General features: G+C 42.2%; 1 protein-coding gene and 1 long non-coding RNA gene across 2 annotated transcripts; both read left to right on the forward strand.

Annotated features, from left to right (window-relative positions):
- The first annotated feature begins 1,016 nt into the window (after positions 1 to 1,016).
- Positions 1,017 to 1,829, forward strand: LOC117526782. Its single transcript, XR_004565349.1, has 3 exons — positions 1,017 to 1,125; positions 1,204 to 1,295; positions 1,371 to 1,829. It is a non-coding gene; the product is annotated as an uncharacterized LOC117526782 (long non-coding RNA).
- Positions 1,830 to 2,351: 522 nt separating this feature from the next.
- LOC117526931 (transcription factor IIIA-like) lies at positions 2,352 to 4,628 on the forward strand. The gene has a single exon (XM_034189059.1). The coding sequence runs from the start codon at positions 2,356 to 2,358 to the stop codon at positions 3,448 to 3,450; it is 1,095 nt and encodes a 364-aa protein (XP_034044950.1). The 5' UTR covers positions 2,352 to 2,355; the 3' UTR covers positions 3,451 to 4,628.
- Positions 4,629 to 11,770: the final 7,142 nt, after the last annotated feature.

Consider the following 11,770-nt stretch of genomic DNA (forward strand, 5'->3'; position numbering starts at 1 on the left):
GGAGTAGTGACGTTAAGTTCGAGTCAGGCTGCTCGACACAGCATCGAGCTTTGTGAACCAGAAGTGTCGAGCACGCCCCCATCACGTGACCACTGCGAGCGAGGCCTCGTTACGTCACCCCACGTGTCGAGCTTCGCAGGAAAGTCGAATAATCTGGGCGTGTCGATACGACCCGCCAAGTATTTAAATGAGATCTGAATCGCGGCACAAACTGTGCGTTTGTGAGAGGAGGAGACTGCTAGCGACAGTGTTATTGCCAATTACTACGTGACAGGGACAGCATTAGTTTATACACGTATTTAGGTCTAGTTTAGAGTTCATTTAGTATAGTTAGCTACATACACATAGGACCTAACCACACACAACAGGCATCCATTCATATACAACATTTATCCACACAGTACATCAACACAGGTTATAGGTTAGACTATATATTCATAGGTAGATCAGAGACTGAGCTGAGTGACTGAAGAGCTGTGATTTTGGCGAGCGGGTCTTCTCCAAAGCTGGAGAGGTGGTGAGGCAGAAGAGGAGCCGATTAAAGCCCAGCACTGTTGAAATGATTCTTTTTTTGAACAAAAATTGTTGATAGTTGCACAATCACCGTCTCCTATCCCCTCTATTCTAACTTACAAATTACAGTATCATAAGCACAAGTTGCAGAAGCACATGCCTTTCTCACTTTTCCCGTCACATTCCATCCAAATATTGTTTGAGGACTGATGAATCTACATATAGTCTACAATAAAGGCTTTCATAACCAGTATGTGTGCATCTGTAGGGACTATTTATTACATTAAGAAAGACACAATAATGAAGATGACATTTTTTATTAGTATTTTTCAAGGACAAACCACATCAGTCATGAATTACTGCAAACATTTGTCACAGCACTCGCTCAGGGTAATTCTCAAAACAATCCAGCAGATGTCACCCTTCAAACTGTATCAAACGCCTCGAAGCAGTGTGTCGATTTTCAGCCAGTTGTGTTGAAGTGGCTCATTGGTTCATGAGGCCTCGAATTTGCCATCACTAGCTTGGAGTGCTGTTTTACTCTGAGTACCACTGCGGCTTACAGCTGCTGCTGTTCGCGGGCGTGTTTGGGCCACCAGCGTCTGATTTGGGGTAAGCGGCCAGCTTTGCCTTTTTGGCCCATTCAGTTGTCTTTTATCGTTCTATAATGTCGTTTTTTTTTTTTTATAGCGTGGCACTTTGTGCGCTCTTACGCACGTTGTCTGGAGGCTGGGAGTGCAGCTCCACTGGGGTCTTGAGCAGACCGGTGCGTCTTCTTACTGGTGAGTTGCTGGTTTCTGTCTTTTATAAACAATTATAAATTATTTTGGTCTGCTAATGTGGTGTTTACATCACAGCGGGACCAGGCTGCACCTCCCGCGGTGGCTGCTGGGAACAGCTGCGTCGGCTTGATAATTTAGAGGCTGGCCACGCCTTGCGTAACTCCTCCTGCTGCTGACTTCCTGGATCCTGGGTATTTGACCAAGCTGCATCTTGTTAACAGTCTGGTAACAAATTGGACTTTGTACGGACATTATAGGGGTCACAAAGCCAGAGGTGGGCGGAAAAAAAAAGAGAAATAACATATCGCGTGCTGGCTCTGTGATCCACATTTATCCCACACCTGTATTTTATTGTTTGTTTTTTTTTTAAATCATCGCCCTACGTGTTTTAACTGTAATATATTGGTGTTTGGTTTATTTGCATGTTCTTTTTTTGTGTGGATGAGAGTTTTGTAATTTTGAGTTTGGGTTTGTTTTTTTACTTTCAGTGTTTTTTTTTTCTATATTGGTAAATGGGGTGACTTTAACTAATCAAGGTTGGGAATAAATAAAGGCGTTCTTTTTGGTCTCTGTTCCCCTTTTTTCAAAAAGGTAAAAACGAACCTGTGTCTGCCTTGTGCAGGGTCCTAGGCCTATCCTAGGTGGCGCTCTCTCGCTCTCTTCCACCCTCCTGCCACATTTATATATATATATGTGTGTGGTAAAACAATGCCTGTGTAAATGTAATGTTTTTGCTTTTAATCTGCCTCGATAGATACTTTATTAATCCCCTCATGAAATATTCAGTTGTCTTACAGTAGCAAATCTGGTTTTAAAAGACAGAGACAATAAATATATAAAAACCCCGTAAGATAACCCCCCCCCCCCACACACACACACACACACACACACACAGCTAAATCAACAGTCATTATTATTAGTTTCTCAAAGCCACGTCACTGCGTCGAGTTCGCCCACCACTAGATGGCGATAATGCACCAAGTAAACTGGCAACACAGTTGGTGGTGGCGTCAGCTCGCGCAGGGGATTGTGGGATTGTCACGTGTTTTCCCCGGTGAAGATGGAGTCTCCTTCGGAGCCCCACAAACGTTTTATCTGCTCGTTTCCGGACTGCTCGGCCGCTTATAATAAGCGCTGGAAGCTGGACGCGCACTTGTGCAAACACACGGGCGTGAAGCCGCACGCGTGCGCGCACAGCGGCTGCGGCAGAACCTTAACCACGCAGCAGCACCTGGCGCGACACGCGCTCACGCACAGCGGCCTGAAGCCGTTCGTGTGCGGCGTGGACGCGTGCACGGAGGCCTTCACCACCAACGCCAACCGGACCAGGCACGTGGAGCGCGTGCACAGCCACGACAGCAGGAAGTACACGTGCAGGTACGAAGGCTGCGGCCTGGAGTTCCGGAAGAATAAGCTGCTGAAGGCCCACGTGTGCGAGCAGCACGCGCAGGTGCCGCCGTGCCGCTGCGCCTTCCCGGGCTGCCGCGCGGCCTTCTCCTTCCCCAGCGGCCTGCGGCGCCACCAGAAGGTGCACCGGGGTTACCCGTGCCCGGAAGACGCCTGCGCCTTCACCGGGAAGACCTGGACCGAGTACCTGAGGCACCGCGCGGAGCGGCACGCGGCCGAGCGGCAGTGGCTGGGCCTCAGGTGCGACAGGTGCAGCAAGGTCTACAAGGAGCCCTGGCACCTAAAGGCGCACCAGAAGGTCCACGCGGCCGACAGGGTGGTGCTCAGGTGTCCCCGGGACGGCTGCCAGCGGTCCTTCACCACTGCCTTCAACCTGGAGCACCACATCAGCTCCTTCCACGAGGAGAACCGACCTTTCGCCTGCACCCACCCGGGCTGCGGGAAGACCTTCGCCGCCAAGCAGAGCCTCCAACGCCACGGCGTGGTCCACGATCCGGACCGGAAGAAGCTGACCAAGCCTCGGCGCATACGCTCGCTGGCCTCCAGGTTGAGCGGGTACAGCGAAGGAAAGAGAGCGGTCTGCAAGAAGAAGAGGTCCAAACCCCTCAGCGGGTCTGGACCGCACCAGGAGAACCCAGCAGGTCCAGTTGAACTGGTGTCACTCCTCCAGGACACGTCATTGACAGGCAGCTCTGGTTTGGAGACTCAGAGACTGACCGAAGTTCTGGCGGCACCGCTGACGTTGTAGAGTCCAGATGCAGCCTGCAGAAGAACATTAATTCAGGACGTTTTGTTTTCGGTCACTGTGACAGTATTTGGGTTTGTTTGAAGGCATAGTTGGAGACTGGAAAAATTTTTTACGTTTTATTGTTTTGTATCATTTATGTCACAGCTGGAGCCGTATGCAAACCGTGAATTGCTGTTCGTGTAACCCCCATTGTTATTGAAACTTCTTGATTCACACAAAACCTGAAACCTTAAATTCATCTGCTGTTTCCTGAACCGCCATCGTCATCTCATGATAGTTGTGGTGGTTTCTGTGCCAAGCTGCAGAATATGATACGTTATCATCTCGATAGCCACTTTGCAAATAAAAATTTAAATTTATTTTCTGAGCAGGGTGACGTATTCTGCACGTACTATTTCAACAGTTTGTTTCAGATATCGACGTGGAGATTAACATTTCTGGACTTGGCATCAATGCATCAGTCTCTGCTAACTGCGGTTAGCATTGGTGTAGGTGGTCAAAGCATATCTGGTCAACTTCTAGCATCTTGGTCAATTGTGGCACTTCTCATTGGTTGTTACACTACAGTGCTTCTGGTGTTATTTTAAAAGCTGAAAGTCCTTCCTGCAATTTATTAGTGTCACAGTGTTTCATTTAGTCTCCATTTATGTGGGAATTATTTTTGTTGTAAAAGTAAGTCCCATTAAGACAAAACAAAAAAACCTATGTTGAATTACAACAACATGAAGCTGTTATGAGTGGTTGGGGTTCCTGAGGCAGGTCTATGACATCATCGTTTCAGAAAAGTTCTGTACGTTTTGTGCTGATGTGACCAAATCAGATGATCATTTTGAAATATTTGTCGGAACCAAACCCACTGACCAACGAAGAGTTGGTACGTGATATGAGTTTACTATAGACTGCTCATGCTTTCCGTGATTGGTGCTAATGACTAGCTGTTGTTGATGCTAACCATGAGGAATGTGGTTGGTTTATGGACTCAGAGGCAACTTTCAAAACTTTGAGTCAATGTTTCAGTTGAAATGTTTTGAACAAAAACGCAGTCTCGTGTCAGAAGTTTGTACTGCAGTATTTGTGAATGAGTGAAAGTTCATGTTGCTGGGTTTCCATTACAGATTCGCACAAACTTGAGTGGAATTTTCAGAATGTCAACAAAATACAAACCCAGCGTGACGGTTGATGGAATGTGACGACTCAGTTTCTTCTCTTGTGAGAACTGATTCCAATCATCATAGTAACATAAGAATGAGTCCAACAAAATAATAGATTTTGTTGTTTTTTTGTTTTTTTTCAAATTCAGAATTGTGTTTATCTTTTATAGTATCTAAGAAGAAAATTTAAAAACATGAAGTTTGCATTAATAAAAGCGAAAATATTTTTTCTGGATCAATCAATAGTTTGGTAAGTATTTTGATCATAGGTTGCCATATGCATCATTTGGTCCATAAGTATTTGGACAAGCATCAACAGAATGGCGTTTATAACATTAATTACAGGGATTTTACACTGCATGAAGTTTTTTTTTCATCACTCTGGTTACTTAAAAAAAAAGTATAGCATGATAACTACATCTACACCAGTTTTCTGTTGAGGTCAGGAGATGGACACATGGAATTTGTATCAGCAGCTCTTCAGTTACTGGAACTTGTTTTTATTTCTTCATATGAGTCCAGAGGAGTTCGTCAGAAATGCTGTAGTTTTGCCAAGAAAGAGTTAAACGTCTTTTTAAAGTGGCTGAAATAAAGAACACACTTTTCTTCATTTAAATCAATTTATTATTTACAAGATTTAAACAAACTCGTGCTTCAAACATCATGTGACGTCCATCGTTCCGTGTACACGGAATCTGTACAGACACGTGTACTCTGCGTGACCCCAGTTGCTGAGCACACGTAAGGCCACGTAGCGATGGACCTCGCTGGGTTTCTGCAGGTGGAGAGAAGAACAGAGAGCAGAGAAAAGTGCTGTTAGGATGTGTGCAGTTCAAACATCTAGACAACAAAGTGCAAACAGATCTTTAGATGTTTCTTCAAACTTACAGGCAGCTCAAACGTCTGCGTCGGGTCTCCGTCCTGGTCGTATGTAAACTTGCCCAGCAGAGTCCCGTCGTCATCGTCGTCCTCCATCCCCTGAGAAAGACGGGAGTGAGAACATGTTAGAAATAAAACTTGTGGGCCGACCAGAAACAACACGTGGGACAGAGACCTCTGCAGCTAACCCTCATGCTAATTAGCACAACAACAAGAGCTCAAAAAAGCAGAATTCCATGTGATTTTAATGGAATGATTATCTACAAGTTTATAATGAATCACTTTATCATTTCTCCTCCTTTTGCACATTTATCCAAACAAATTCCTGGTGAAAAGTTGCTGAATGTTAGCGAAACCCCAAGCTAGGCCCCTGTTAGCTTGAGCATTAAACTATCTAAAGAAAGCACCTCACTGTGTTCTGAGGTCACTCGCAGTTTAAAACAAATCTGTTTTTCAGAAAAGAAAATCACAATAATGCTGTCGACAGTATATTCAGGGTTGGATTAAGCGTTAGCATAGCAACAGGTTGTGTGCTAATTGTTGTTTGTGAATTTCACAGCCGGAATGTTCCATATTTTGTCAGCAGCCAAAAGTGTCAAACTTTTTGCCGTCTGATGGCGCCGCTTTATTACATCTGTGAATTAAACAGGGTTCCAACAGATCGGTTAGATATCGAGTTAATCAGTGATGTATTAACAGGATATCCTAGAGACGGAAAAAAAGAACATTTCCGTTGGTAAATAAATCAGTCGTGGAGTTCCACGTTTCTTTTCTAGATTGTGATCACTCACATAAATCTCAAAATCTTTAGGGGCCGAGTCAATGTGTCCACTGGGGGAGCTGTAGCTCGGCACATGGTCCAGAGTGACGTGACTCATCCTGACGGGGTGCGACAGAGCGACGACCAGAGTCCCCTGATGGCCCTGAAACGCCCAGCACCTCCCTGGGAGCAGCTCCGGGAAGCCCTGAAAGAAGACAAAGTACCATTTAGACCCAGCAGCAAATGATCGATAATCATGACCAAGAAGATCTTCAGAGACAAACACAGAGTGAAACACGAAACAAAACTTTCAAATAAATAAATAAACATACCTGAATGGCAATTCGTGGACTCTGAGAGCGACACCACACAGAAAATCCAAACAGGGTCCTGCATGTGGACTGAGAGGGGTGGGTCTCAGTAGTTCTGGACCGGACCACAGTGGCACCTACAGAGGATTAAAAAACAACAACGACATTGATTTAATGTAAATGCGTTAGCCTGTGTGTTAGCAACCAGTCAATATTCCAGGTGTGCTGAGAAATTCACTAGACTGGGTAAGTATGTCCCTTCTGAGCTACTGTACCAACATGGTGGCCTCCATGAGGGGGCCCGCTCACATGAAGATATAAAGAGCTCAGTTAAAGCTCATGAAAATACATCGATACGTTATTGCAGGTGTAACTTGAAGTGAGAGATATGAATGCAGCTTTTTTGTTTGTCCTGATTTGATATAAAGAGACCTGAAATTGTTCCAGTACGTCTGGGAAATGGTCACATATGGAGCATGTCAGCAGCTGGAAAGTATCACTGGAATAAACCCCCAAAATGTACTTTTAGACTCGATCCAGCTCTGTAACGTAGGAACAATACGGACGCTAACAGGGCAACTAGCACGCGAGGTAGTAAATGAGTGTTTAGGCATATTTTGATGTATTTTCATGAACTATGACTTTGGAATATTGATACGTTTCTATTCTTATTTTAATATTTCAAAGTAGCATGAAAAAAGATATTCTGAAATACTGAAGAATGAAGTCACATGACTCAGATGGGGGGGTTAAATCTTACCTAGAGACTCCAGAGCAAAGTCGGCCATTCTGTCTGCCATCGGTCGTTCACAGCGCCGCCGATCAGCCTCAAGTTGCTCCTGAAAAATATACAACATACAATAAATGACCAAATGTCACACAAACACACACACAAAGATTAGGATTATACTCCGTCCCGTCCCTACATCCCTAACCCACACAAGAAATAAATGACTAAGATTTGTGCGTTTTATGGTAACAGGACCAAATTTTGCACACACAGTTTGATATTTAAGAAGAAGAATTTCAAATTCAGTTTTCATCTTCAGTAAATACCAAAATCCGAGACAGCCACCATGTAGGTCCAGAATATCTTCAAAATGATCTGTCTTTTACTAAACTGGAGCTCTTGGTGAAACTGTATTGTACCTGTTTTAATGCTAAATCTCCACCAGGTGGAGATATTGGTCCATTTCAAGAACTTTGAGTACAGGCTGCTGTGGGACACGATGATGAATCTGTTGCTTATAGTAGTAGATGTCATACAGAGAGTAATGAAGTGTTGTTGTCTGACACTCTGAATCCATTCCAGCCACAATTACATTGATTTAAAAAAAAAATTAAATAAATAAAACTGAGCTTGGCAGGATATCTAAAACAATGTGTGTGCAAATTTGGTGTTTTTAACCTTAAAATGTGTCATCAATTTACAGATCCACCCGGGTATGGACACAACATGCAGATCAACGTACCTTGATTTGTTCCATGAGCCACCTCTCTGCAGCCTGTTTCAGCTCTGGGCTGAGCTGGACGTGGTCAGGACCAGCTTCTGAAGATGGACTCTGCTGGGTGGGTGGACAGTAACAAGACATATAAAGAGACAGTCTTGTCTTAAAAATACATATTATATTTAATCTGCATGACTTTAACCAACACACAAAGCAACAGTGAGCTGCAGGTGTTTGCAGATGAAGTCTACCTCCACAGATGGAGCCTTGGTGGTGCTGAGGTCAACAAGATGAGGGACAACTGAACCGATCATGTTGAAGGTGGGCACCGTGGGCAGGAGGTGCCAAAGAGCTGGGGAAAAAAACGGGGAGGAGAAAGCAAACATCTGCTGAATCCACCAAGCTGCTAAAAATCATCCAATCACCAAACACAATTCATCAAGGAACCACATGATCCACCTGAGATGGAAGCTGATTGGCTCACACTTACCCATCAAAGTGAAGGCAATTATCAAAATCCTGGCACCAAATCGATGACGGGGAGCATCAGTGGAGCTGGTGGAGGCTGCTGGTTTCATCCTGGTGGGGTCCAGTTTGTGGAGGAGTGAGTCCCCACCTGTCAAAGAAACCACACAGAGGCCTTTCAGTGTCACATGACTCTGTACTATGTCCCCAGTGTGTCGGCCACTGCCCTCTGGTGGACCGGGAAGGTACTGCAGGAGGGCCATGAGGCGATTCAAAATAAATGAGAACAAACTCTTGGATTTTCAGTATTGTAATAAAGTTTAAAATGTCACAAAATACTACTATTACTAGTAGTACTAACAATAATAATTATAATAATAATGATTCAGGTGTGTGTGTGTGTGTGTGTGTGTGTGTGTGTGTGTGTGTGTGTGTGTGTGTGTCCGCCTGTGACTGACCTTCACAGTAAGATGATTCCAGGTCATCGTCATACTGGTTGAGGTCGGTGACCTCAGCAGAATCACTGCTGGCGTTGTGGCTGACGGCCGTATGACGAGTGTCTCTCCTCTTCTTGAAAATCCTGGAAGGGGTGACAGAGAGAAACACGGATACACAACATGAGGAATTATAATGAGGACAAAGAAAGGAAACAGAGTGTCAAAAGAATATCAGAGTTAACGTTAGAGCCACAGAAGCAGATCACGTACCTGACCGGGGTCTCACGGTAACAAACGGTCCTCTTGTAGGACTCAGAGTCTTCATCATAAATATAGTAGCCCATCGCAACCAGGCGGGCACTTCTACAGGCCATGACTGGAGAGAGAGAGAAAAGAATCAAAAAGACTGCATTTCAGTCAAATTTACACAATTTGTGGGTTCAGACAAACAGTCAACAACACACAATGAGCAAACATCTTGACAAATAATATGACACTCTTTTGTGTAAAAGAAACATATAATGGAGAAAAAATTAGATTTCAATGCAAAACTGATACGCTTGTTAAAAGTTTGTAATCATTACTGTGCAAAAGCTTCATAAGCATGTAAATAAAAAAAAAAAATAAATATTACAAAGCTGTTGAATGTTAAATATTTCAAATATTGATGAATACAAATTTGTGGGTTCAGACAAACAGTCAACAACACACAATGAGCAAACATCTTGATAAATAATATGACACTCTTTTGTGTAAAAGAAAACATATAATGGGGAAAAAAATTGAAAAAAAACTGATACGCTTATTAAAAGTTTGTAATCATTACTGTGCAAAAACTTCATAAGCATGTAAATAAAAAAATATTACAAAGTTGTTGAATGTTAAATATTTCAAATATTGATGAATACAAAATTTATTTTTCACACACACACACACACACACACACACACACACACACACACACACACACACACACACGCACACACACGCACACACACGCACACACACGCACACACACGCAATGGTAACAAAGTTATTCAGAATTTGAGGGTTTCTGGAGCTGTTGCATTTTATTATTATTATTGTAGTTGTTGTTGTTGTTCACCGTTGTCACATTTGTTTACAATTTCATCCAAAAATTAATGATTTAAATAATATATTTCGCAACATGCGATCACACAGTAAGTCCAAGTTTTAATGTCACATTAAAGAGAAGTCAAGCTAGCGACCGACAACAAAAGATACGTCCGGTGTAACACCAAAATAATTCACTCTACATACCGAATATCCGGTGAAACTTCAAAATTAATTTACCCGTAACTTGACAAACATTAACATACACAAAGTCAAAATTATTTAGAACATTTAGAAAAATATATTTCCTAAATTCTGGTACACATGGAACAGAAATACAGGCGTCGAGAATTGAGAACATTTACTTTCAAAATCACCTTTTTTACTATATATTTCAATGTAGAGACGGTAAGCATGGCCAAAAGTGGATCATTTTAAAAATTAAGTTGTTCAGAACGTTTTATGGAGTGAAAAAAAATGTTATGGGTCCAAGTTTTTATGGTTGTTCTTCACTTTTGGAAAGTTTCATGAAATCCAGCCAACTTCTCTTTTTCTGCATGATTTTCTCTGAGACAGATCATTAAATGTTTGAATAATTTACCTGTTGTGTTGTGAAGCGACGATCAGGCGGCTGATTAACTCAAAATCCACGAAAAATCCTCAAACCTCAACCTCGTCTTACTTTAAGAACCAAATTCTCACTGCACCAGTCAAATAATTGATCAGTTAATATGAATAAAACGGTCAGACTGAGAGATAAAACACAGACTGCTGCAGGTTTAAACACACACACACTGTCACACAAACTACAGACTGACTCAGACTAAAGTGAAACTGCACAAAGAACAAAAGCATAAAGCATAAAGTAATTCACACGTCACAAAGAGAGGCACTTCCGGTCAAACTTTATGAACTGTCAGATATGACCGGAAGTAGAATTGTGGACATAAATGGACATTTACATATACAGCGCTATGCTTATGACCCCCCCCCCCCCCCGCAATCATCATCACTTTTTCTAATAGAGTTCAATTGTGATGGAAATCACTGAAATATATTGAATTAATACTGGACAAAGAACTACAGAAAAATGCATAATTATTCAAATTAATGGACTCTGAATGTGTTGAGCTTTACTCACGAGGAAGACTGATTTGACCTTATTTATCCTTTAATGTAAATGTTTCTTTATTTTGTGTCTTGTAGAGGTTATTTTTATGTTTTAAAGTCTGTGCTTTTTATAAATGGTGTAAATATTCCATGTGATTAACAATGTGCAGCTTTAACTGCATGACACTTTATTACATAACGATCATTATCGGATTGATTTATTTCAGTTTTTTCTTCGCTGTGTCACTTTTTCAGTGGGTCAATAGTTGACATATGTTCTGAACAGTGTGTGAATGTCAAATTTTCACAAATTGGACCTGGATGATATCAGAGTTCTGCTGTTGTGCAAAACTTCCAAAAGTGTGCAAATGCTGGTCCAGAAGTGAAAGTAATGTTCAGACTTACAAACTTTTTTATGCATTTCAGAAAAACGAAACCCTCACCCTTAACCCACTCCTAATCCATGTAAACTAATCTGCATGGCATAATTAGCATAATTGGCACAATTAGGAGTTAATTCTAGTAATTTTGGCAGTATTTAAATACAGACGGGTATTGCATTCACTTGATAAATGTATTTTTTGGTTTGTTTTTCGGAGTAATTATTTGTGTTTTTCTAAGTAATTTATTTTCTGTCTGTTTTTCAGAATAATTATTTCTGTTTTTCTGAGTAATTTATTTTTTG

The sequence above is a fragment of the Thalassophryne amazonica genome, chromosome 15, assembly GCF_902500255.1.
Source record: "Thalassophryne amazonica chromosome 15, fThaAma1.1, whole genome shotgun sequence".
In the NCBI taxonomy this organism is placed as follows: Eukaryota; Metazoa; Chordata; class Actinopteri; order Batrachoidiformes; family Batrachoididae; genus Thalassophryne; species Thalassophryne amazonica.